This window comes from Eucyclogobius newberryi, unplaced genomic scaffold (genome assembly GCF_026437365.1).
Source record: "Eucyclogobius newberryi isolate DKJ021-1_F unplaced genomic scaffold, fEucNew1.0.hap1 SCAF_6, whole genome shotgun sequence".
In the NCBI taxonomy this organism is placed as follows: Eukaryota; Metazoa; Chordata; class Actinopteri; order Gobiiformes; family Gobiidae; genus Eucyclogobius; species Eucyclogobius newberryi.
Genome location: NW_027316278.1, coordinates 31597309 through 31624321, shown reverse-complemented (window position 1 = coordinate 31624321; position 27013 = coordinate 31597309). Strand labels below are relative to the sequence as shown.

Genomic DNA, 27013 nt, shown 5'->3' with positions numbered 1-27013 from the left:
ACAACCATACTTGTTTATATCATGTATCAATACCCAGAAAATTGATACTAAAACAACTATCAAAACTAGATACTCACATAAACACAATCACATAAACAGTGCGGCAGGTGAATATGGGCCAGTGGATTCACTCTGTCACTGCATCCAACAGATCAGTGTGTGGATGCAAAACAACTTTCTCCAGCTGAACTCAGACAAGACTGAAATCATCGTCTTTGGCCACAGAAAAAAAGAGAAAGTGTTAGCGTCACCTCCTGTGTCTCGCTCTAAAACCTACAGATCAAGTTAGAAATCTGGGGTTAATAATGGACACAGACAGAACCAGGACGTACCATCACATTAGTCCAGTTCTCAGTGTGGAATCAATGTGGAATCAAAATGAGTACTTAGCCTTTTCTTTGCAGCAGAATGTTCCAGCTCATTCTTTTTCTTAAATAGCAAACATGGAATCTTTCAACTAAAGTTAAAAGTATCCTTATGAACTGTTCTCACATCACCAGAAGCTCACAGGATTTCATACACAATTCTATTTGTACAGAAAACACCACAATTCACTCCCAAATATTTATAATTTCAGTGAAAAAAGATAGTCAACTAATACAAATTTTAGTTGACTAAGACATCATTGATCTGAGAATTGGTTAAACAAAAACAATGTTGTCCCTGTTTTAGTGTAGTGTAAGCTTTTCTCACAGAATTCTGTAATAACTTATTTATTTATTTAGGCCAGCAGGTTAAGGACCACTGATTTAAAATGCACACATCATGGACACAAAAATGTGAAAAAGCTAAATCTGAAGGAGGAGTGCAAGAAAAACAACTGTCATCAACGTCTCAAGTAAGAGACAGTTACTTCAAAATACAATCTAACCTAAGAAGAAGTCAAATCCTAAGTACAATTCGATAAGTCACTCCAGTACATCACCAAAAACAATCTGACACATGACAGTCATGACTAAAATAGTGCACTCTCACTCTTAAATACACTGTCTATAGCTGCCACAATAACTAATAAATCAACTTATCGTTCAATACACAATATTTATGGTGTGTACATTATTTTGCGGGGACCTTTTTGTAATTTTTCCATAGAATTATACCAAACAAGTTTTTTTTTTAACAATATACATTTGGAAAAAGGGATTTATGGTTATCCTGCTTTAGGTTTACTTTGGGTGTGGCATAAAGTAGTTTCAATATTATTTATCGTGATATTCTTCTGTAGCATATTTATCTTACTTACCATACTGAAATATGTTCTTGTGTGGGTAAAAAACAGCCAAAACTCAGCATTAAAGCAGAAGTGCTTAGTGTGCTGGACTCACCACAGTCTGGAGCCGCCTCCTCGTACTCACTGGGCGAGGGCAGCGCTGGCACCAGAGGCTCCATGTTCATGATCAGGTTTTTATGGCTCAGAGAGTTGAAGCTCCGGCTCTGTCCAAAATGAGCTCTGAAACATATGGAAAAGGTTACAAGCTTTATTTCTTCACCATAATTCACCAAGCAGACGAATCGACCAATAAGAGAAACACATAGGCCATAACGCGTCATATGAGGGGCGTGGTCTGCTGTAGAGGGAACTCTGAGGATTCAATAGGAAACACAACTTTTCCTCTCTTCTAATGCGTTTCCTGGAGAACTATGTATATTTCAAGCACAATGAATTCAAGTCGAACCACAACTGAGTTTTATTGGAAGTTACTGACATCGTGATACCCCAGATAAAGTACAATTTTCAGGTGATCTGTACATTTTCCAGAGAATTATTTTACTTATACTCCATTGAATTTGAGAGCAGGTATCTGTACTTTCTACTGCACTACATTTTTGTACTGGACTAAAAAGCAAAGGTTTTTTAAATGATTGATGACCTGCTGAAAGGGCTTATATTATTAGCAGGTTCATGGTGACTTTTTTTTAAGTTCCAAGTCCTGGGTTTGAGCCACCAAAAATAGGCTCTATGAATGACCAATGATCTGGACAATTCTTTATCAAGATCACAATTTGATGGTTTAATAGATCTTGAAACTAAGTGAGTTTGAACGGGTGAAAACATAAGAATTTGCTGCAATGTGCTTCCCTCTCTGCTCCCTATTTCATGCTATGCTGTCCTGTCTAGTGAAGCCTACGAGCCAAAACTTCTTAAAAAGATAAAAATAAATAAGTGTACTTAAATACTTGTACTTATCTGTACTATTACTTAAGTAATAAAATGGAGTACTTCTCCCGCCACTCAAAATACAGCGGGCGGTATTCACGGTAGCCTTAAGCCCGGAGCTAACGTTAGTATTCTTGGATAACCATAAAAATTTGTGCCGTTAGTCACATTTATTCTTCTCTATGTCTTTGTGCCTATATTTGTATAACTATATATACTAAAGTCTGTGTTTGCTCATGTAGTTGTTGAACAGTGGGTGATAGAGCAGCTCTTCTACATTAAAATGAATGGATGCCGACAGTATCTATATCAAAACAACATGGCGGCCAAATATACGATTCAGTTCTTCAGCATATCGATAACTGCGTTGCTCTTTTTTCTCGTGTATTGTGACTCACCTGTAGACCTCGGGTGGGTCTCTTTGAATCTTTGAACTGGCCTCAATCACCTCCTTGGCTACTCTGCCACTGAAACAACAGAACAACACAACATAAGAAAGTAGTCGCCATGTGAAAAGCAGCAGGGAAACCTACACTGGCAGTAATTACATGAAGATGGATGTGTTTCTCATCAGATTACAGCGGTCGTCGAGCCTTGAGCAGCTCGTTTCCGGGAGCAGGTCAGACCCTCCATTACTGAGACTGAAAATAGGTGCAGAACTCCACCAGTTTGCTGTTGATTTACAGTTAACAAACGCTGCTTTTAGGGCACAGATCTTCAAACAACAGTACGGGTGGATGATATGCAGTGCTTGAAATGTAAATCTGCCGGAACAAAAAGCGGCTCTGGGGACCGGGGTCACAGTAAAGCGAACCATAGGGCAAACACACTTCAACGCTCCATTATACTCAGTTTTAAACAATACTGTATAAAGCGTATTAGGGCTCCAACAGTCGATAAAAATAATTGACTTTTTAAATCACCATAATAGTGTTTTGATAGTTGTAATCGTTATCTGGACTATACAGACTCTAAAACACATGACAAAAAACCTTTTATAATTATTTTTTTATCTCATAGCCTATTGCTATTTTTATCCTATATGAGATTTAAATCATTTTTCTTTGTGACTTTATATTGGTTGTTTTATCATTCTTCATTGTTTTATGTTGCACCGAATCACCCAATTCTTCTGTTCATTGACAACGGCAATAAACCTTTTCTGTTTCTTACAATAAAGACCGCATCATTATTATTAAATTCAAATGACACAAAAGAATAAACTATTTCTGACTTTAATCAATATCGCACTTGATTTGATAAATAGTCTCTATCTAGAACAGTTTTTTTGTGGCGACCCACTTTTTCGAATTGGTCGCGTCTGGCAAAGTTTGAGAAGCAATGATACGTAAGTTAGTGAACTGCTGACTCATTTCCCACCTGTATCTGAAGCGACTTCCTTTAAAGAAGATGTTGCTGCTGGAAACGGTCTTGATCTGACTGGACTTTGCACATCTGAAGGAAAGAGACAAAAAACACCAGCTCTCAATTGATCACAAGTAGCAGATTAAACACGCTTTGAACAGATTCATATTTTAGTATTGAAACATTTTACGATCGTGGCTGAATAATTTGTGAGAGGACGCAAATACGGACTAAAACAATTACGACAACATCATAAAAATCAACAGGTGGCGGATCAGAAAAGTTACACAGTGCACCTTTAGCTCATGTAGATATTCAGTTTCTGCAGTGTACAGTTCAGAGTCGGTCGACACCACAATGAAGCCCCAGATAACATGATGGCGTCTGTTACTTTGAGATGAGTTGTGAGTAAATATCGGGGTTGTCGTGTAGTCAAATGTGTGTCTGTGTTTTCTCTGTCTTTGTCGTTTAGCCTCTGATTTGATTACTCTGTGTAGTCCGACTAAACGGCCTATGGACCTATAAAGTATTGTCATCGGAATGTTCAAAAGAATGGAGGCGTCCGAAGGCAAAGTAAATTCTCAAACATGTGCGATGATTAACTGACATCAGATCTAAATGCAAATGGTTTAAAGTTTTCATAATGAAAGATAAGCAAAACATTTTAATGTCAGTAGCAATGTCAGAGTCAAAACCGCCTCGCTTTGTCATATTTTGTGCTTGAGTTTGATGCCAGTTTCACCATTGAAAACATATTATGTTCATCTGCTCTTTTGCATCAATTCTGGAATTTAGAATACAAACATTTAAAGGCTGTATAATATATGAAAATGTAAATACAAATAATGAGATGTTTGGTGGTGATTAAAGTTGAAAAGACTAGAGCATATGACTAGAACTGTAGGCCTACATGCAGCATGTGAAAACAGATATAGGGAGAAAAAGAATATATAAATATATTGATATATGATATACTATTTATCAATGAAATACTGCTAAAATGTTATTGCTAAAATCTTTCCATAGCGTCAATTTCTTAAGGCAGGCCTTTCCTATAGGGCATTATTTGCGCTTTATACATCTAATCTAGTTGCGCTATGTAAGGACAGTCACCTGCTTGATGTCATGGAGATGCCCAAATTGTCCCACAGTAAGGCATTATTAGACTTATCTATGAAAAAAACTGTTGTCTATTTGGGTATAATTTGCAGCAAACTATATACAAACATATATGTTGAGTATTCCCAAAGACAAGAAAAACTAAGGCACTCTGGTAATTTACCAAAAATAATGAAAAAGCCTTTATTGTAGCTTGGCTTTAAGGTTCAAATAAAAATATTTCAGCCCAGTGGCCTTCCTCAGGGTGCAACATTCATTATTTCTATTTGTGTTAGAATGATCTAACCTGCATTTATTCAGTAACTTGTGCTTGAAAAAAAACATTTAAAAAAACATGCACCCTCACAGTTAACAGCGCTTTTCTCCACGGAGAGTGAGTTTTAGTAGGACATTTCAGACAAAGTAAAATAATCTAAAGCATAAGGCGGAGCCTCCACCAGAAAGATGATATAGTGCAACTTTAAATCAATACAAAAACATGGTGATAATTAACCTAATGAGTTAAAAAGTTAAAAATGATGCATTGTTGTATTATAATTTATAATTTGAACCCACTTTGGACACGGTGTATAAATGTTGCTGACATTTATATAAATGTTGCTGACATTTATACACTGACATGGTGGGGAAGTGTTTTGCCCAAGGACACAATTATAGCATGAACTGAGTGAACCGGCAACCTTGTGGTTAGGTGTGGTTGACACTTTATCACTGAGCCAGAGCTGCCCTTCAAGTAAAAATATGTAAATTTCAGCGACAACAGCGCTGACAGGAAGGTATGACTTTGTAACAACTGTGAAGAGATTAGCTGTGCCTCTTCTGGTGGGGAGTTAATTTAAGAACACTGCTAAAGGGCTCTGTCAACATGGACTCAAAAACAAGGAACATCTTCATTTTTAATTTTGGATGCTCCCGGTAACAATAATTAGTTAATTTTTGGAATCTGTCTGAAATGTGCAAATAAGTATCTGTAAATGCCTTGGCTGAGGTTCAAGTATTGTATCAAATGTGACTGTAAAATTAAACATAAACGTGCAGAAAATTACATTATACCATTTTAAGAGAGATAACAGTTGTTTTGTAAGCTGCTTTTTGACAGCTTTTTAATGAAAATATGTAATATTGCATACTCTCAAAACATGAATTTCCATATTCATGTTCTTGTCCTTCAATGTGTGACTCATTGAATAGGCTTATTACATGTTAGGCAGGTCTAGCTCTGGTTAAGGCCCAGCAGTTAGAGACAGAGTTGCTGAAGTGTGACTTCTGGACAGTGCATTGTGTTGCACTGTGCATATCATGCACTTGACCAGTCTCAACTCTGCCCTTTGAATTTGTAACTGTGCTCACGCAACATTACTCTCTATCTAGTCCATTTAAACTTATCAATTTGAGTTATGCAACAATACTGAGTCCCATCTCTAATCTACCATTTTGGGGCAAAGTCCTTGAAAAGGTTGTTTACCAACAGCTCATTGATTTCCTCTTAATGAACAACTCATTTGATGTTTTTCAGTCAGGTTTTAGACCTCATCACAGCACTGAGACTGCTCTTGTCAAGGTGACAAATGACATCCGCCTGAACACTGACACGGGCAAAGCCTCAGTCTTAATTCTGTTAGATCTTAGTGCTGCTCTGTCGATCATGGGATCCTCTTACAGAGACTAGAGGACTGGGTGGGCATCACTGGCACTGCCCTAAACTGGTTAAGGTCCTATCTGGAAGACAGGAAGTACTTTGTTGAAATTGGTAACTGTCTCAGACCACATGCCCCTGACCTGTGGAGTGCCCCAAGGGTCAGTCCTGGGACTCCTTCTGTTCAACCTCTACATGTTGCCGTTAGGTCAGCTGTTACGCAGCAAAAATGTGTTCTATCACAATTGTGCAGACGACACTCAGATCTATGTTTCACTATCGGCAGGTGAATATCATACATCTCAGACATGTTAGTGCCATATGAACCATCTCGGACTCTGAGGACCTCAGGGACCGGCCTCCTGCTGGTGCCAGAGTCAGGACTAAACATGGACCGGCCTCCTGCTGGTGCCAGAGTCAGGACTAAACATGGACCGGCCTCCTGCTGGTGCCAGAGTCAGGACTAAACATGGACCGGCCTCCTGCTGGTGCCAGAGTCAGGACTAAACATGGACCGGCCTCCTGCTGGTGCCAGAGTCAGGACTAAACATGGACCGGCCTCCTGCTGGTGCCAGAGTCAGGACTAAACATGGACCGGCCTCCTGCTGGTGCCAGAGTCAGGACTATCTGGAATCTGCGTTTTAGTTTTATGTAGCTAAAATCTGGAACTGTCTTCCTGAAGATGTGACAGGTTCTACTCCGACAATGTTCAAATCTAAACTAAAAACTGTTTTGTTTAGCTGTGCATATGACTCTCTTTTACGTCTTAAATTGTTTTGTGATTTCTGTCATGTTTTTGTGATTTTAATGATTTTTTTTCCTTTTGTGTGAAGCACTTTGAATTGCCTTGAGTATAATTGTGTCCTACGAATAAACTTGCCTTGTCTCATTATTATGATGAGTTTGACTAAAGTACAACACGGTACTGTCACTCACTGTCGCCCTCCGAGACAACCGCTGTTGTGATTTTGGGCGTTACAAAAATAAATTGAATTGAATTGAAGTATGTCTGTTCTGGATCTGGTTCTGGTCGTTTAATCGACGAGGGAATGGAGAGCGCAAAATTGTGTGCTGCAAATTTCCCACTTTGCCAGAATACCCTTGAAAAATGGCCGAACTTGTTAGATCTTGGAAGCTAAGCAGGGATGGGCCTGGTTAATACTTGGATGGGAGACCATTGTGTCCTTGGGCAAGACACGTTTTGATCTCAAAGGGGTTTTACCTCATTAAATAAAGGTGAATGAATAAATACATTTTGTCAATACAAAACTAAAAAGGGAATTATTTAACCAAAGGAATTAAAGGAGAGTGGATAACACTATGAAGTACTCTGGAGGACCAGCAGTATAAAGAACATTAGCTACTTTGGATTATGGATATTCATATTCATATTCATTCATTCATTCTCTACCGCTTGTTCCCGTTAGAGCCTATGCCAGTGACTTTAGGCCTCATGTAACATTTTTAGGTATTATTATTTAGGTACGTATTTACTCAAGTAATGTATACACTGGAAACCTTTTATTTTTACTAAATTTGAGAGCAGTTAACTGTACTTTCTACTCCACTACATTTTGAACTGGACAGTGTATGTGTGTGTGTGTGTGTGTGTGTGTGTGTGTGTGTGTGAATATAAGTGCTTTCACAGCTGATGAAGCTCGAAATACATACAAACAAATACTAATACGCACTTGTAAAAGGCCTGGTTCTCCACCCCACACTTCCACAGATGTTTGCAGGCGGCCGGAGTTGAAGTGTGGAACGTCAACACGAGTTTCTTCTGCGGAGACAAGAGACAACACAGAGGCGAATGTGAAATGTGATACAGCTGAATAATACATGATCCCGGACCAGCTAAAGTGCCTGGTGAGGGGAGGCTGTGCAAAAAGCTGACCCAAGTCCCACCACTGTCAATGCAAAAAGAAATGAAGTGTTGACCCCGAATAAATATGTCAACTTTATCCATGTAAATATCTTATGTTTATCGAAAAAAACAAACATTTAAAGAAATTCTATGTAACTTAAAACATGGTAGTAAACCTATCAGTCTCCATGGAAACGAGTAGAAGACAGAAGGCCATACAAAGGGAAGGATAAAGAGTGTTCTCCAGCTAAAGACTGCAGGAATCAATAAAAAAACACTTTGGTCACTTATATAAGGGACCAATAGCACTGTAAGAAGGTTAAAAGCTCTGAAAAGTCAATTTAGCATGATATGAGCCCTTGAACTACATGTAAAACCAACATATATCTGTTTTAACCCAATGTCACACCTTTACACTGTAATAAAATGAAACTACAGTGCAGTAAGTACAGTATTCTGACTGCCCCATGTAACAGAACATGTTACAAAATACATTGTAATGCAGCTATTCCATATTTTGTAACTAAATACAAATTCCAAGTTTTCTTCCCACTGTACATTAATTTAACATAGTTAATTGGAAAAGGGTGACATATTATATATTTATTAAGCGTCAACATTTCTTTTTTTTTCTGTAGGTGGGTGTGGGGAAAAGGAGGTTGCTGACTGGCATTTTAACCACGAGAAACACAGACAATGAAGTCATGAATCGTTATAACGGCAGGTGAAGATGTGAGAATGACAGATTTGTTGGAGAGAGCAGAGATGCATCGGTAACGGGTTCATCCAGGAATATTTGCTGGATCAGATATTGATTCCTGTATCTGAATATCATCAGCTCTGATCCTGATGTGAGTCATCCACTGCAAGAACAACTCCAACAGTAGCTCCGGATGCAGTGTGAGCGAGACGTTTCAGTCTTCAATCTACTTTCAGTCTCTGCTTAGATATACATTGATGTTGGTAATTTGCAGACACTTAAAGTCAAATAATCATTTCAAAGCTGAAAATGCTGGATGAGTGACAGTAACAGAGGTTGAGGAGGTTTTTGGTTCAGCTGATGTTAGTGAGACAGAGATGGAGGATTGTAGGCTCAGACAAGTTATGTAAAATGTTTAATTTCATTTGATCTTCATCCAAAGCAAACGATTTGGATTGTCATATGATCTACTTGTGTCCATGGAGCTGAGATGTACCACATATGGCATTAAATAAATATAATGTTCATAAGTAGATCTTCATTTTACAATTTGTTCATTGTAAACCACAATTTTAATCTAAAATGGCTTGGTATTAGAAACAGATCCATTGACTTCCTGTTCAAAACTGTAGAACTGATAAGCCCCGCCTCTGCAAAAAGCAGCAGATTGTCATTTACAGGGTTTATTTTTTTAAAGTGGTTATTGCAAGACAATATAGGTTTATTCAAAGATGCAAGACTCAAAATACAGCTTTGCGTAAACTAACAATGAGGATTTACTGTGGGAACAATGTAAAAAGCAGAAAGTTATTTCTTTAGTAATGAAAACACCTGTTATTGAATCAATAAGAGATGGACAGGTTTAATGCCATACTGCGGAACATTTCAAACAAAGACTTTTGTGCAATTAAACTGTGGTATACTGAATGTGCACAGAGTCAGCTTTTAGTATGTATGATTTTTTTTCTTTTTAGGAGCAGCTGAAATTAAATTGTCTAGTTCAAGCCGACGTGGTGATCTATGCTGCATCTGTTAGAGGGACACGGGAGGTGGAGCAGAGATCGATATGATGGGAATGAGTTACAGTAATGTGGAAAAGCCCACAGCCCCAGGTCTATAAATACTGCCACATACATACAGACGCGGGCCTTGAACGATGAGGTCAACACTTTACAGTCTGGGGATTTACAATGTTCATAAATGCAGTTTACTCCCAGTGTTGAGTCAGGCGTTTTGCACAGCCCCTTCTGTTTTATGAGGTATTATCTATGTATGATCCACCTTAAAGGCCTGGACACACATGCGCAGCTGTGGACATGTGTGAGTGCACCGGAATATACTGTGGAATATGCCATCTACAGGAAATGGTCCCACTTTGGATGATAAGAAAAAACATGCAATCCATCTTTTTAGACAATACACAGTTCAAATAAACAGACCAATTGGTTTGTAATGTTGATTGATTGACAAAACATTCACTTTTTTGGTTTTTGATATCAAGCCAAATGAGCTGCTTAGATTGGTCAGACTCTAAAGCTAATTGTTGTTTGTGTCCTGGAAATCTCGTTCAGTTGTGATGGGAGTTTTTATGTCAGTTTGAGAAAACTGATGTTCCCTGTAACAGCTCTGCACTTGCGTTGGTATGAATAAAATGACAAGTCTAAATGTAAATGATGTAAATAAAAACTTGTTTTTGTAATTCATGTTTTATTAGAGGAAAACTGAAAATTATATTCCAATGATGACAAACTGAATTTTCTAAATATACACAGTTTGAATCTTGGACATTAGAAGGATCCGATATGAATTTGTTCAGCCAAAATAGATATTTGTGTTGTTGTTGTTGTTGTTGTTGTGACATATTATATATGTGAGATATTTATAAATCTATACAGTAGCAAGGCCCAAATGTTCATAAGTTTTTTCCCTGATATACTGTGAAATTCATGTGCAATTCATGCGTTGCACTAATGAAATTTAGTGACAATAAAGGAATATCTTATCTTATAAAATATATTTAGTTCTTCTTATGTACATTCAGCCCCTTCTTAAGCTCCATTGCTCCTTTCATTAAAAACCTAAGAAAAAATTATAATCTGCCTAATATATCTCAAAATACTTGCAATGATATTAAATATATTGATAATGATCAATTTTCAATTTTCATTTTCATAAAAGAATGTGGCGTCCAAATGTCTTTCCAATGTAGTTGCTAAAATGCTGAAATCAAAATATTATGTTTATCATCAGTTCAAAGTGGGACATGTGGTTTTAGAACTAGAGTGAATACATGCAGTGCCTTTCCTCCGAGACGCTTAAACCAATCAGTCGTGTGACACAGAGACACGTTAAAACAGGCACATAAATCACACTGAACATGGGACTGGTGGGACAACGACGACATATTTCAAACTTCACATATTTACAACCAATTACACAAATCTACACAAGGTGGACACATAAAAATGAACATGGCAACTTAAAATAATGCAATCAGAAACATATATGATGGGTTGGCTGCAGGGAGAGGCACCAGAATGGGGGATTTACTCCTGTTTATATTTATGCTACTCACCTGTGATGACTATGTGTTAAACAGAACAAAAGAAAAGACAAAAACACAACAGTAAAAGTGTATCTTCAGCTGAAAGTCTACAGCCAGACAAACATACTGTATGAGTGCAAATTATAGTAGTAAATAGTTCTGAGCTAGACTCAAATAACAGTGGGCGTGAACACTTTCAAGAAGAATGTCATTTTAATTAATTATACCTCAAATGAACAACAATGGAATAGCTGTGATTTGAAAATGACGTGACAAGCTATTTATGAAGGATTTTAGCATGAAATACACCACAATGACAGAAGTGTGTTTCATAAATGTATGTTACTGAAATACATTTATGGATTCAGACAGTGATGCGTTCTACAGGAGATGCAGGACACTGAGTCTCCAGAGTGAATCCTGAGGAGCAGACGGAAGGTCACATCTTCTGCCAATGTGGGGGCTTTGATTGTTCATCTAAATCAATAAATATTAGATAATCATTTGCACTTACACCACCATACAAGTTAAGTTTACCGGTAATTATTTAATTTCGTAGATCTAGATCAGTAGTGACAGATCTAGAGAAAAGTTTGTGAACCGATGATTATTCAAGTGACTAGTCAGCAATTATTTTTCTTGTACATTGTAATTTTCTATACTGTTTTTTAAGCAAACAAAGGTTGTAATATGGTGACTTAAGACTTCTAGAAAGAGAATATTTACAGATTAAGAGTCATATTGATCTGAAAATCTGAAATCGTTTATTATTTTTTATATTTTTATTTAATAATGCCAGTGTCTTTGTTATTTAAAAAACAAGAACTATTTTTGTATGTGTTTTAGAGACAGCAAAGTCCAGAAAATGATTACGATGATCAAAATATGATTATGGCAATTTTTTATAGTTGACAAGACGCAATTATACCATTAATTGTTGTCGCCCTAGTTTTCACACCAAGTACCAGCTAAAATCAAATTTGGATTCCCGAGTACCACCAGATCTTAACCAGGATTATATCAGGCCTAAATCAGGACTAAACATAGTCTAAAATGAGACTAAACCATGGATAAGATAGTTATAAAGTTACTTCCTGCTTGCGAAGAGTGCAGACGCTTTCTTGCTTGCTCAAGCTTGCTATCGCTGCTTTTCTTATTTATTTTGCTTTTTAAACAGTTTTTGTCTTCCAAACAGTTTTGGTTATGACTTTTTTAAGTAAAACAACGATTTTAAGAACATTTTTAAAGTTTTAACAACATATCTGACGAGCCAGCGACATGTCCGGGAGAAGTAGGAAACAGTCTCTTGTGAAACGCTGTCGGAAATATCAACAAGCAATAAAAACAGATAAAAAGAGATAAAAACACAGATTTTCGCTTTGGAATCTGAAAAAGGACTCCAAGATACAATTCCAGTGTCATCCAGTGGTAAGACGTCCACATTTTTTACAAGAAAAACAGCTACTTTCAACCTAAACCGGAGTGACTCTGTGTCATTCCCAAAATTGTTTAAAGACCAGAAAGACCAGACTGTATCTTTGCGCAAACTCGGTGCAAAGCCTAAACAATACAAAGATAACGTAAAGTCACCTAAAATACAACTTACAAACAGATTTTAACCACTTTCAGAGATTGAATTAAATGAAAAAAGACATGACGTGGCCAAAAGGCAGAGAGAATCTGTGTCAAAGGTCTGTGTCAAATCTGGGTGTAATAATGGACTCAGACTTTAACTTCAGCAGCTTTTTACCATCTAAAAAACATTGCCAAAATCAAAAATATAGTGTCTAAACCAGATTTGAAGAGACTTATCCATGCGTTTGTCTCCAGTAGATTAGACTACAGTAACGGCCGCTTACTGGCCTCTCCAAACGAGCTGTAAAACAGCTGCAGTACATCCAGAACGCTGCTGCTCGGGTCCTGACTAGAACCAGGAAGTACCATCACATTAGTCCTGTTCTCAGGTCTCTGCACTGGCCCCTGTGGCTCAGAGAAGAGACTTTAAAACAGCTCTGCTTGTGTACAAGTCTCTCCATGGCCTAGCACCAAAGTACATCTCGGACATGTTAATGCCATATGAACCAGCCTCCTGCTGGTGCCAGAGTCAGGACTTAACATGGACCGGCCTCCTGCTGGTGCCAGAGTCAGGACTAAACATGGACCGGCCTCCTGCTGGTGCCAGAGTCAGGACTAAACATGGACTGGCCTCCTGCTGGTGCCAGAGTCAGGACTAAACATGGACCGGCCTCCTGCTGGTGCCAGAGTCAGGACTAAACATGGACCGGCCTCCTGCTGGTGCCAGAGTCAGGACTAAACATGGAACGGCCTCCTGCTGGTGCCAGAGTCAGGACTAAACATGGACCAGCCTCCTGCTGGTGCCAGAGTCAGGACTTAACATGGACCGGCCTCCTGCTGGTGCCAGAGTCAGGACTTAACATGGACCGGCCTCCTGCTGGTGCCAGAGTCAGGACTAAACATGGACCGGCCTCCTGCTGGTGCCAGAGTCAGGACTAAACATGGACTGGCCTCCTGCTGGTGCCAGAGTCAGGACTAAACATGGACCGGCCTCCTGCTGGTGCCAGAGTCAGGACTAAACATGGACTGGCCTCCTGCTGGTGCCAGAGTCAGGACTTAACATGGACCAGCCTCCTGCTGGTGCCAGAGTCAGGACTAAACACGGACCGGCCTCCTGCTGGTGCCAGAGTCAGGACTAAACATGGACCGGCCTCCTGCTGGTGCCAGAGTCAGGACTAAACATGGAACGGCCTCCTGCTGGTGCCAGAGTCAGGACTAAACATGGACCAGCCTCCTGCTGGTGCCAGAGTCAGGACTTAACATGGACCAGCCTCCTGCTGGTGCCAGAGTCAGGAATTAACATGGACCGGCCTCCTGCTGGTGCCAGAGTCAGGACTAAACATGGACCGGCCTCCTGCTGGTGCCAGAGTCAGGACTAAACATGGACCGGCCTCCTGCTGGTGCCAGAGTCAGGACAAAACATGGACCGGCCTCCTGCTGGTGCCAGAGTCAGGACTAAACATGGACCGGCCTCCTGCTGGTGCCAGAGTCTGGACTAAACATGGGGAATCTGCGTTTCAGTTTTATGCAGCTAAAATCTGGAACAGTCTTCCTGAAGATGTGAGACAGGTTCTACTCTGACAATGTTCAAATCTAAACTAAAAACAGTTTTGTTTAGCTGCGCATATGACTGAAAGGATTTTTTCTTTGCACTCTTCTCTTTCATGTCTTAAACTTTCTGTAATTTGTTTGTGATTTGAATGCACTTTTTTCCTGCTGTGTGAAGCACTTTGAATTGCCTTGTGTATGAAATGTGCTCTACTAATAAACTTGCCTTGTCTTACCTATAAATCATGAGTAAACCACAGGAAGGCAAAAGCATATTGGATTTGCCTCTGAATTAAAGAAATACTCAGAGTGCAGAGAGTTCCCAGGGGTCGCCCCACAGTGTGTGATGTAACGTGAAAAACGCAATGTGGGGTCTGAACAAATGTCTTTTTTGTGTAAGGACATTCTTGCACCTTATAATCTGCCTAGTAACCCAGTGTTCACACAATCAAAGCTTTTAAAGTTGTATGACTCAGTAGATTTGTATACTACTAAGTTTATGTATTTAGTCAAATATAGTCCAATCCCTATCTCATTGAAGACAAAAGTTTACCCAGAGAGAAAGTAAATATAATTTAAGGGGAGAGTGTATGTATATTTGTATTCTCTGTATATTTGACAGAGCAGACACAGAGGGAAAATGCTTTAAAGGAGTAAAGGAGAAATAATTATGGAACAGTTTAAAATTATCTTTAAGAAAATAATGATAGAAAAAGGTTTAGAATAAAAATGCATTTTGTTGTAGTTAAAATTTGAGTATTTGTGGATGGTACTTGGGAGCATCCTGTCCAGTTTTATGTAGCTTTGTTGTCGATGAATTGTCCGCTGCTGTACTACAATATGACAAATGTCCACCAACGTGAGAGTTGGAGAGAAGGGAAGGCACAATAACAATCTGCCTACACCTGGTCAAATGACAAATGTGTATTTCTTATCTTGTTTTGTGCTTGGATGTTGAGCACTTATTGTTTTTACCAAACAATAAACTGAACTAAACTAAACTCTTGATTAAATGAAACATTGACATTATGACCTTTGTCCAAACTCTCAGTAAAACGATGTCATTAATGTCACTTATGTAGCTGAGTACATGGAGCATCCATCCCACTATAATCTATTCCCTTGTACCCATCAAAGGACTCGTTTGTGTTTGTGGTCTTCACGGACAAAAAATGCACAATTTCTCAGTATCACAGATTAAAATGAGTTCTAGTCCAATGAGTTTAATTTGGTCTTCTGATTTTTCATATTCATGAGACTCTTTCAAGACCGGACCGTTTCGACTGCTCGCTCAAGTGTCACGTGCTGTGGCTGTGGCATGTCTTGTCATTTACACAGCGTTCGACACCGTTTCTACCAGAAGAGTCAGGACGACAGACATCTACACACACTCCGACAGTATCCCAGGTGTGTGACAGTATAAGTCCCCCTCGTCTTGGTTAATCGGTTTATGTATTTCAATTCCATCCCAGTCCATAATGTGGTTCTCTCTTTTGCCATGGCCAGAAATGGCGTATATGAGTCTGAAGAAGAATGCGAGCGAGCAGTCGAAACGGTCTGAAAAAAGACTCTCAATCTCTCTAAATCAAGTGCTTTTTCCCTCCAAGTAGATATAAAAAACACACATTCATGGCATGCATACTTTTGTAATAAATCAATCATTGACTTGATTGATTCAAATATTACATTGAGTTGGTCAGAATGAGACGAGGACAGGTAATACATCCCTGCCTTATCTGTAACTGCAGGAGGATGAGAGATGTGGTGCTAAAATGGCTCCAGAGATGATATCGGCATCACTATGACGACTGGTTCTGTCTCTTACCTCTTTCTGAATCCCGATGACGTAGAAGGTCTTTCCCTCAAACTTGAGCTTGCTGACGTCGGCCCTGGGGAAAACGGCAGCAGTTTTGACGTGTTTCTATGTTAAGACTGGGCTATATTCAGCTCGTACCACTGACGGCAAAGAAAGTTTATGTGAAGAGTGTCGGGAGAAATGACAGTTGAAATGTTTGCTTGTGGCATTTTCCATAACGGGTAGTTCAACTCTGGGGTGAGCAAAGTAAAGATATTCAGCAGCGTGTACCATTTGAGCAGGTGGATCCTTTTGTTTCCCTGGAAGACCACAAAGCCGGTGGCCGTGAATCCCAGGAAGGCAGTGGACCCTGTGAAATCCTGCAGACACACAAAGACAAGTGTGAGCACGAATAAGAAATCACTTATCTCACCTGGTTTTGAATCTGTGAAAGGAGGAAGAGGGTATTCAAACCTTTCTAAGTCCTTCCTAACTCTCAAACCCCACGTTTTCTTGTATTGTATTGTATCCTCAAATTCTCAAAATAATATTGTGGGCTGTTACATTATATTGAATTACATGTTGTTTTTGCATCATAGACCATGATCCTTTGCTCCATTCCAGTGCAGAAATGACAATTATTATAACAATAAAATATTGTACTATGAGATACATATGGTGTTATTGTTGTACCAGGAGATCTGGATATTGTTACATCTCTATAATGTATGGCATTATAACTTTTAAAAGCTTATTTTTAGGAAGCTTTAAGACACAGGGGTGCACTAACCGTAGAGGCAAGTCACCCATTTGCGCATATAGAGATTTAGCCTCACATTTGGGCGTCATAATTTGGCTTGTTCGCCAAATCTACAAGTGTTGAGCCATGTGAGACTTGATCAGCTGACCGCCGCACTTACCATAAATATTTCTATGACAACAGGCTTCAAGCTTACAGATCCGTGTAAATGTGCACGTACATGCTCACCTGCTGCTTTTTGGTTAATTCAGCGTTAGAGTGGTGGAGGCAAAGACAAAGCTGTTTGAGCAGCGCACAGAGGCTTTACCTGCTGTGCAGAGACACAAGTGTCTCACTGATGGAAACATGATCCAATTTGCCAGATGCAGGTTGAAAACAGCAGCTCTGAAATGTCTGTTTGTGCAAATATACTCGGTTCAAGCCAATTTTTGATCAAATTCCAAACACTTTTACCCTTACAGCAGACTGTGGTGATATTTAGGTTGGCCCAAGGTCGGCCGCTCTCACATCAAACACGTCCCACCAGAATGTGAGACAAGCCTAGTTTTAGCTGTTGCTGTGCTCCGGACTGCAATAGGCATGTTCACACTGGGACAATCACACGGCTCTCAGAGTGAACGCTCCATCACGTCGACCAAACTGGTGTGAAAACGGCCGAGCAAAGGTGTAAAATAACTCACGTTATACTCATGTAATTAATACTACTCATGTTATACTCATGTTATACTCACATTATACTCATGTTATACTCATGTTATACTCATGTTTTACTCATGTAATTGAGTAGAGGCTTTAGGGCAGTTGTAGTTTTTTCTTTTTTAGTACGTTTGAAACCTGTACCTGTACTTGCAATTGAGTATACAGTAATTCGAGCCGTATAATTATACTTCATTACATCTTAAATCATAGAAGTTACGGCGTACTTTACAAGTCCCAATTGTCCAAAACCACAACTGGCTCATCTTTTCAATACCGACACAATTGACAATATTCAGTTTCAGGTTGATTGAGCACATTTTTAATAAAAGCATAATCAAAAATTCTACAAAAAATGCTTTACATTTATCTGATTACACCTGTCCATGCGTACTTTTTTAATTTTATTCGAGCATAAATTTGCCAGCATTTTCGTTCCCTTTTCACCACTGGTTACAAGTCAGATCAGTGGCGAGGCGACCCCACTCGCAGTAAGAAAGCATGTTTTTAACAACATTATTCTATACTCTGGAACATACCACCGCAGCAATTACATCTCCATGGAGACAAAGTGGGTGGCAAGTCACATATTGCATGTTTTAATAATTGCAGTGTTTGCTCATTTGCCCAATAAATAATACATAATATTGATGTAATTTTAGATTAGTGGCACTGATGCAATTCACAGTTCCAGCATGTGAACTATTTTGGCCGCCCTTTTCTTCCCTCTTGTTAATCCACATTAACAAGCTTTGATTTGATTACGACGTCTCCCTGAACAACTGGGTCTGAAACAACACTAAAGCACCCAAACTGCAGATTTCAATTATTTACTAAGAATACTGCTCAATTCAAGCAAAATAAACCGCCAAAATAACTCTCAATGTTTGTTATTTCCACAGCATACTTAGTCCTTTTGATTCGTTGAAAGAGTTTGGATCAGATGACAGTCTAAGTGCAAGACCACTGGAGACCTCTCTCGTGTTTCCACTCACATTAACACAAGGGCAGCTGCAGTAATTCAAGCGGAAGTCCAGTAACTTTCCAATAAAATGTCCTACACCTAATTGAGTAATATACTGTATGTTTTGGATCCTCTTCCCAACAAGTGACAAAAGCTTCATGTTGGCAATGTTAAATTACTTACCAGATTTTGTGCATTATTTCATGTTTTGTCTGTCAAATCACAAAAACGTCTAATTCTGAATCAGATGTTTGATCAGCAGTTACTTTTAAGATGTGTTCCAACTGAAATAACTCGTCCGTAAACAATTTGGCTAATGCTAAACTGTAGGCTTTGAGAAATGTAGCAGTTGAACAAATGTGTCAAATTCATGTTAAAAATCTGATTATTGTCAGATTTGCCTTGTAACTAACGCCTACGTGGTTTATGTAGTGGTTAAAAATTCAAAACCGCTGTCATTTTTGTAATTCGTCACTTTTTATCTCGTATGTGAAGTGGGAGTCCCTCGATCAGCTCTCACAAGTGGGATTTACCAGTCGCGTTCGAGGGCAAGTCAAATGTGGGAAATACGCAACATCACTTTACTAAGCAGTTTCCTCAAATACTTTTTTACTCTTACTTGCGTATTTTGTTGGAGCAGTACATTGTAATTATATTCAGTGGTGGACAGTACGGATACAGGAGAACGAAATGGATACAAATTTGGATAAAATTTTGCTGATTTTTGTTCAACATAAACAAAACAAAAAATATTGTTGGGCCAGATTCCAATATATATTTTATTATTTTTTTTAGAACATTATTAGTATTGTCTATATATAAAACTGTCTAGTGTAATGTCAAAAACAAGAGAGTATAAAGTGGTCCATTCAGGTTTTGTGCGATACTTGAACCTCAAACAAGACTTTCATAGACACATTTTGCACATTCAAAGGAACATTACTGATGGTATGTCGATTTTACCAAAATAGCAGACTGCCAGAGGAATGAGATCAGAATTATATTACATACATTTACAGAATATTATTTTTAGAGTACCTGTAACCTTAGTTCAGTCATTTCTTTGCTCTACCCAAATTGACACTTATTATTAAGCGGCTCATTGTTCTGGAACATTCCACGTTGCTCTGCGGTCAGGCCTTACCTTGCAGGGGTGAGGGTCCACTCCGTATGTCTCCAGGCTTTGGGCTCTCTGCACCATGTTTAGTTCTGCTAGTGCTGCACACTGGGCCCTGGAGAGAAACAAGGTGCACTGTGTAACTTTGTGGATAGAGTTTCATGTGGGTATACAAGTCTCTCCATGGCCTAGCACCAAAGCACATCTCGGACATGTTAGTGCCATATGAACCGGTGCCAGAGTCAGGACTAAACATGTACCGGCCTCTTGTTGGTGCCCAGAGTCAGGACAATGCATGGACCAGCCTCCTGCTGGTGCCATTTGCCATTTATTTGCACTCTTCTCTTTTATGATCCCTACTTTGTACTTCATTTTGAAGTAATGGTATTCTGACTTTATCATTTTTGGCTCCTCATTTTAAATCCAACCGAGCGGTGGATACATGCTGTTATAATCCAGGCCCATAGGGGAAGATGGAGGCTACAACACAATCTCGTTTGCATACTTAAGCGCCGGGGAACTGCAGGATTAGCGTTTGATGTTTTATAATCAACTGTTTGGAGCTCAGAGCGTCGTTCACGAGCAGCAGCCCGGCATTCAGCAGAGTCCATACCTACGGGACGGCAGTCGAGTACAGGATTAGATAAAGTTCTGATCTCAGATTATGTGCACAGAGCAGTGAGGAAGTTTGAATTGAGTGTGAATGGTAGTAGAGTAATAGTCAAGTAATGATCTTGTACACTTGAGCAGAGTAAAAGGACATATATTATCTCTGTTACCTGAGTTCAGTCTTGTGGATGTCCATGATCTTGCGCTCCAGTTTGAGTGACTGTTTGGGGAAGAGTCTGAAGTCCCGGATGTAATCTGAAGGATGCTCCTCTGAGTCATAATCCCCAAGCTCGGCTGAAGGAGGACAAACAATTCACTAAGTCATGCTAACAGTTACTGCATGTAAGAGAACCGAAAATACATGTACTATCATCTTTCATGTAGGACTGCTTTATTATGGAAAATGTATAAATACAACTGAAACTATTATTTTATGAGTACAGTTTCAAGGGCAGCATATTGAGACAGCCACATAAACATACACATGGCAGAGGGCCACAGATCACTGGCCCATATTGTAAAAGAGTTGCTTTTGTTCTAAGTTTCAATTCAGCCTCAGAACCTTAACACCTAAATGTTATTATATTAACATTATAACATTCATATTTAATAAACATGATATCAAGGTGTGAGACAAACATGATATCAAGGCTCTCAGACCAAATGTATGTGTTGTTGTACATTAAGTTGATAAAAGGAACTTTTATAATGTAAAATGTCAATGTCAAATTTATATATGAAGCACATTTAAAACAACAGTACAGTTTAATAAGATCAATACAAGATAAAAGATAATAACTAAAAAACAATATGATCTCGTCAGCACTGAATTAAAGGCCAAAGAAAATAAATGAGTTTTCAATGTCTCTGTTCCATAGTTTAAAGGATCCAGCTCCTCTGGACACAAACCTGGACTTAAGAACAGTCAGGAGGAGAATGTAGAGAAATGTTTCAAATATTTAGTGATGTGCTCCTCTTGTGCCTGTCAGTCTCTGTTCTGATCCACATACAAAGAGTTACAATAGTCCAGAGGTAATAAAGGACGGGAGACTCTCTCAAGTTCTTTTTGTGGGAGATATATTTTAATCTTGCCAAGAAGCCAAAGCTTGAAGCAGCACAGCTTTCCAACAAGCTAATTTGTCAAATTTAAAACCCAAGTCAAAAATCACACCAGGATGTTTAACATAAGGGCTGCAACATGATGCAAGTGACACAATAGCACTGTCAATGTGTAGACTAATCAGAGGGTTGGAGCAACTAAAAATAAGAACTTCTGTTTTATTTTTTATAAAGACAAGAAAATTGTGTTAGGGGTTCAATTAATGACATCGCTCAGGCACTTGGATCACAGGGACCCCACAGCTAAGAAACCTAAACTAATGTTTAAAGATATGTTTTAACATGTTTTTGTTGGGATTTACATATTGTCTAAACATTATCAGTAATAATTGTAATCACGTTAAAATGGGATTAATTGCAAAGCCCAACACAGCAAGAGCAAATACATTTTAAACGACACTATTCCAAGTTAAAACTGCGCCGATGGAACATAATGGCCCGATAATCTATATTTTCATATTACAGGATAATAATCACAAAGTTACACACTTATCTCAAACAATATAATGAACTGTGTGACAAAGCGAGACCTGCCCTTGATAACGGAGCAACCAATGAGACTCAAGATTATTCAGCCAATCACGCGCTGGTCTCAGGGGACGTGAACCAATCAGAGACTCCGCTGGCTTCCATAGTTAATCCATATCAAATGAGTGGCTCAATTTTAAACGTTCCTTGTAATTAGGCACAAGGAGAAGGCCGTCTTGGCTGGAGCTGGCTTCATAAGACAGGATTACAGCAGCAGTCAGAGGGAACGGAAGAGAAGAACAGGTGGAATAAAAGGAGGATAAGTAACAGGATTTGTACATGAGTGAATATCAGGTCAGGAGGGTCTGCATGTAACAAGGTTTTACTGTGCAAGCCTAAGTATTTTTTTCTGTAGTGTAAGAGCAGCTCTTGAGATGGACAGTATCTCAAGGATTTTGTATTTTTTTCAGTCACAATCAGGAAATGCTTTATTGTCATTGTCTTTGAACACAATTCACAAACTATAGGAATGTGCTTTGACAATATGGTGCGACATAAAACTGCACCTAAAAACCAACAAAGAGCCCATTGTTAAATTTGCTGATCCAAATTGCGACCGTTCCAATTGCAATTTCGATTTGAGTGACCAAAGACAAGTCGTAACCAGCCACATACGTCTGATGTATTTGTGTGTATATGAAATATGAACATAATATTTCAGTATTTTTTATAAACGTATATGTAGTTCTGCCTTTTAAGAGGGCCTCCTGCCTCACACACTGTAATGTTATCCGAACCTCCTGCACGGTTTATATGTTTGTGAAAAATGTCAAAAATCACCAAGTGTTCTAGGATAAACTAAGCCCTTATAGTGAGGTCCCCCCATTTTATAATCTGAAAGAAGTTAAGTCCTAGTTAAGGCTGTGAAAGTTAATGTGTCATCGCCTGTAAGTTGAGCTGGGAGACCTCCCTGACAGGAGGAGCACTGTGCAGGAGCAGTGTGGTTAAATGTTCACATTAAATCGATCAGGCTGGTCATGAGCAGGGTGCATCAGAGAACAGCACCAATCCTGGACTCTGCGGTAGACCTCAGAATGTGTCCAAGCGCAATGCGAGTCACGGGCGGCGTGCGCACAAGTGTATGTGTTGGACGGAGCCCAGCGAGTCAACAAGCCTGGATAAACGCACTGAACGCCCGGTCCGTTACACATGGAGACCACACTAGTGCGAGTCAACAGCGCGAGCTATAATCAGCGTGAGTAGTTTTTTTATGCCGCTGCTTCATGAGTTTACACTGGGCAGAGCGAGGGACCGCCCCTCTGACAGCGCTGGAGCGCAAAGCGGCCGCTCAGCCCGAGCCAAAATTTAAGCTTCAGAACAAAAGAGCTCAAAGAATGAGGATAGAGAGAGGAAGAGGAGAAGAGGAGGAGACAGGTAGTGCCAGAGCATGATCTTATCTGTAAATGCTGTTTTTTCTTTCACAAATCTGTTGTTTACGTGAGCTGGAAAGGAAAGCTGACTCAAGTCAGAGTGTTACCATGGAGCTCACATTAATTGTGACTCTTAAAATTTGATACCGTAACATCCCTAATCATGATTAATTACATTTCAAAAGTGTGACTAATCTGATTCACTTTGTGAATTGAGTGACACTTGTCTGTATTAAGTGTGAACATACTCACCCTGTATAATGCAGGCTCCCAGGTAGGCAGCATCAGCAAAAGGGCAGAGGAGACGGCCGTGGTAGATGTCCCTCTTCAGCTGGAGGTACAGGAGATACCTGAACACACACACACGCACACACGCACACACAAGCACACACAAGCACACACAAGCACACACACGCACGCACACACACACACACACACACACACAAGCACACACACGCACGCACGCACGCACACACACACACACACACACACACACACACACACAAGCACACACACACACAAGCACACACACACACGCACGCACACACACACACACACACACAAGCACACACACACAAGCACACACACGCACGCACACACACACACACACACAAGCACACACACACACACGCACGCACACACACACACACACACAAGCACACACACACACACGCACGCATACACACACAAGCACACACACACGCACACGCACACACACACACGCACACACACACACACGCACGCGCACGCACACGCACACACACACACACACACACACACACACAAAATTACATTTAAATAGGTTTCTATTTTGTCGTTATACATAAAAGATCAGATTGAAGCACACTGCGCACTGATTGGACGGACATATGGTGTTGCCATGGCAATAAGAGAAACCTGACATGTACCACACTGCGGTTACTGTGCGTTTCCAGGGCTAACACATTTTGAAAAAATAAATTATATATTTTTCAGTAAAGTGATAATGATTAGATTTATATTTGAAAACGTCTGTTCAAAGTGCACATTTTAAACAGTAGTTTTAACATTTGAGGGGAGAATAAAATACAACAGAAAAATAAAATAATAACTAAACACAAGAATCCCATATTTCAGAAGATGTCTAAACTTCAGCGTTAGCAGGTCGTACGCATGAGAAGGACATCATGCTAAGTCAGCCGTGTCCAAACTGTGGCCCAGGGGCCAAATGTGAGGCTTAAATGATCATAGGCAGTACTTTTGATTGCAAATGTAAGTCATTCGATCACTGAAACCTCAATAACAAACAAAAGAATGAGTGCACAGTGGCTTTGTCAAAGTCAAATGCTCCCCTTTGGTTCAAATACGTTTCAGTGTGAGCTGTGCACCATGGCGCCCAATTAAAAATCAATAAATACTTAAATAACTTGCTGTAGACTGCAGGTAGAGGTCACTTAGAACATGTTAATGACAAAGAGTCTAGAACAGTTCACTGGAGCACACGACTGAGATTAAAAAGCTAGGTTTCTGGCTTGGTCCTAATGCTAATTGTGGAGCCTAATATTAAAACAATGCCACAATTAATATATACATAAGATTTAGATGTTAGATTGTATGTGTTAACTGAAGTTAGCATTTGCTTTGAGACACAAAGACCTGCCTTTCTAAACACAGAAGTGTCCGCTGATAAAGTACTCAGCTCCTTTGTAAAGTCTTTAACATGTCAATAACATCCCGATCAGCCCAATGATATCTACAGGGACATCACTGGGCGGAAAGGACCTGGATGACTGTTCTAAGGAGTGGAACTAATCCGGGAGTTGTCTATGAGCGGCTCTCAGTGAAAAAATAATAAATAATAATAAATAATATATCAATTAAAGAATTACAGCTTGTACAATTTATTAATTTCTTACCAGAAAATGTGTACTTTTTGTAAAAAATAATTAAGTTTCCGGGTGGATCGCCTGCACTTGACGTTATTATTTTTGCTTGGAATGTTCCGCAGTATGACATCACACTGATCCATCTCTATGAAGATCAAGAATGATTTTTTATAAGCAACAAAAATACCTACTACTGAATAAATGCCTGATAGATGTATAAAGGCCACACTGTGGAACATTTCAGGCAAAGTAATAACGTCTCCATGGAGTTGAGCAGGTGGCAGACAGAAGAGTTATACAGTGTACATAAAACTGCACTCCGTCATGAGGCGCTGGGCATTTCCGTGGCGATAATGTTATGCTGTGAGTTAACTCGGGGACACCTGTTGCCATGGTTACAGATGCATTTCCGCAGGTTTGAACGGAGGATAAGCAGGATGTGCAGAATGGAGCACGGGTCTGTGTTATTTCTAATGCAGCGCGATGTTGCCTTGTCCTGGTTAAGCCCATTTAAAGCATTAGCTCTTGGGTGTGTTTCTCCTTTGACGGAGGATAAACCACGGCAGAGTCACAGGGCTTTTGTAACAAACACTAAGTATTTGGGAGATCAATCAAACCTTAATCAAAATGTAAAAATCTGTAATTTCCAATCGTCTATGGTCATCTTAGGGTGAGTTTAATGCAGAGGTCCACAGTCAATCCTCAAGAAATGTGACCTTTTTTGTGTTAAATAGTAATTATTAAATATCTGTCTTGTTTATGTTCATCAAATCAATACTGAAAGACATTTATTTATTTACAGATAGATAGATGGATAGAAAAAGCCTGAATTTAGTATGAGGGGGAAAACATCATATTGCACAGCCCAAAATATTTGATTAAATAACACAAGATCTTGTATAAACATAGCAGAGTCAGGCCAAGGTTGAATTGAACAATTCAATGGTATTGTTGCATCTGTTGTAGTTAGAATAGCCAAAAGGTGTACTCTATTACTTCAAAAACAATATTACAGAGTAGAAGTAAGAGTAAATGTAACAGACAAGAGTAAATGTACTGAAGTAATTGCATATTAACTACTGGTTTTGGCTACATTTGTCCACTATAAGTATAAAAAATATGATAGTATATAAAGTGTGTAATGTACACAAGGCAGCTCAGCGGGACAGAGAGGACCACATCAGCACCAAAAGTCACATAATATGATTACACTTCAGGATCACTCGGAGACCACCACTATCGTACAAATCACACACGGACACACTCGAACGCTTTCGGCAGCAGTACCTGGTCAGCTCTTCCTTGATTTTCATTGGTTCGTGGGGGTAAAACTTGACCCGGAAGCACATGGTGTACGGCTGCCGGGCTACTGCGGAGAAAGGAAAAAAGAATGAGCCTACAATCGTTCTATAACAAAATATACAGAACTTACATTATATCTGAGGTAAGTATCATTGTGAATACTGACTTATTTAAAAGATAGTACATACATGTATAAAATGTTCAAATCCAATATTGATTTTACTTATAACAATTGTAATGTTTATTTATTCACATTTGCAAATGTTTTACAAGATATTCAATCAAAAAACAGTTTGCTTTGCCTAATCCTATGACTAAAACTACTTTAATAAACCCAAAGGTCTCGCTATATGTGGTGTATTCAGAATGAGACAGCTA

General features: G+C 39.3%; 1 protein-coding gene across 1 annotated transcript in view; it reads right to left on the bottom strand.

The window, feature by feature from the left end:
- The window catches only part of frmd3 (FERM domain containing 3), a 91778-nt gene that overhangs the window by 14930 nt on the left and 49835 nt on the right, over positions 1-27013 (bottom strand). Inside the window, exons 4-13 of the mRNA XM_072433841.1 lie at positions 26621-26702; positions 23721-23818; positions 20622-20745; positions 19870-19957; positions 16597-16685; positions 16336-16399; positions 7970-8058; positions 3539-3613; positions 2557-2625; positions 1326-1450 (exon numbers count right to left, since the gene is read on the bottom strand). Coding sequence (XP_072289942.1) covers positions 1326-1450; positions 2557-2625; positions 3539-3613; positions 7970-8058; positions 16336-16399; positions 16597-16685; positions 19870-19957; positions 20622-20745; positions 23721-23818; positions 26621-26702 — 903 coding nt within the window. The remainder of the gene's footprint in view (positions 1-1325; positions 1451-2556; positions 2626-3538; positions 3614-7969; positions 8059-16335; positions 16400-16596; positions 16686-19869; positions 19958-20621; positions 20746-23720; positions 23819-26620; positions 26703-27013) is intronic.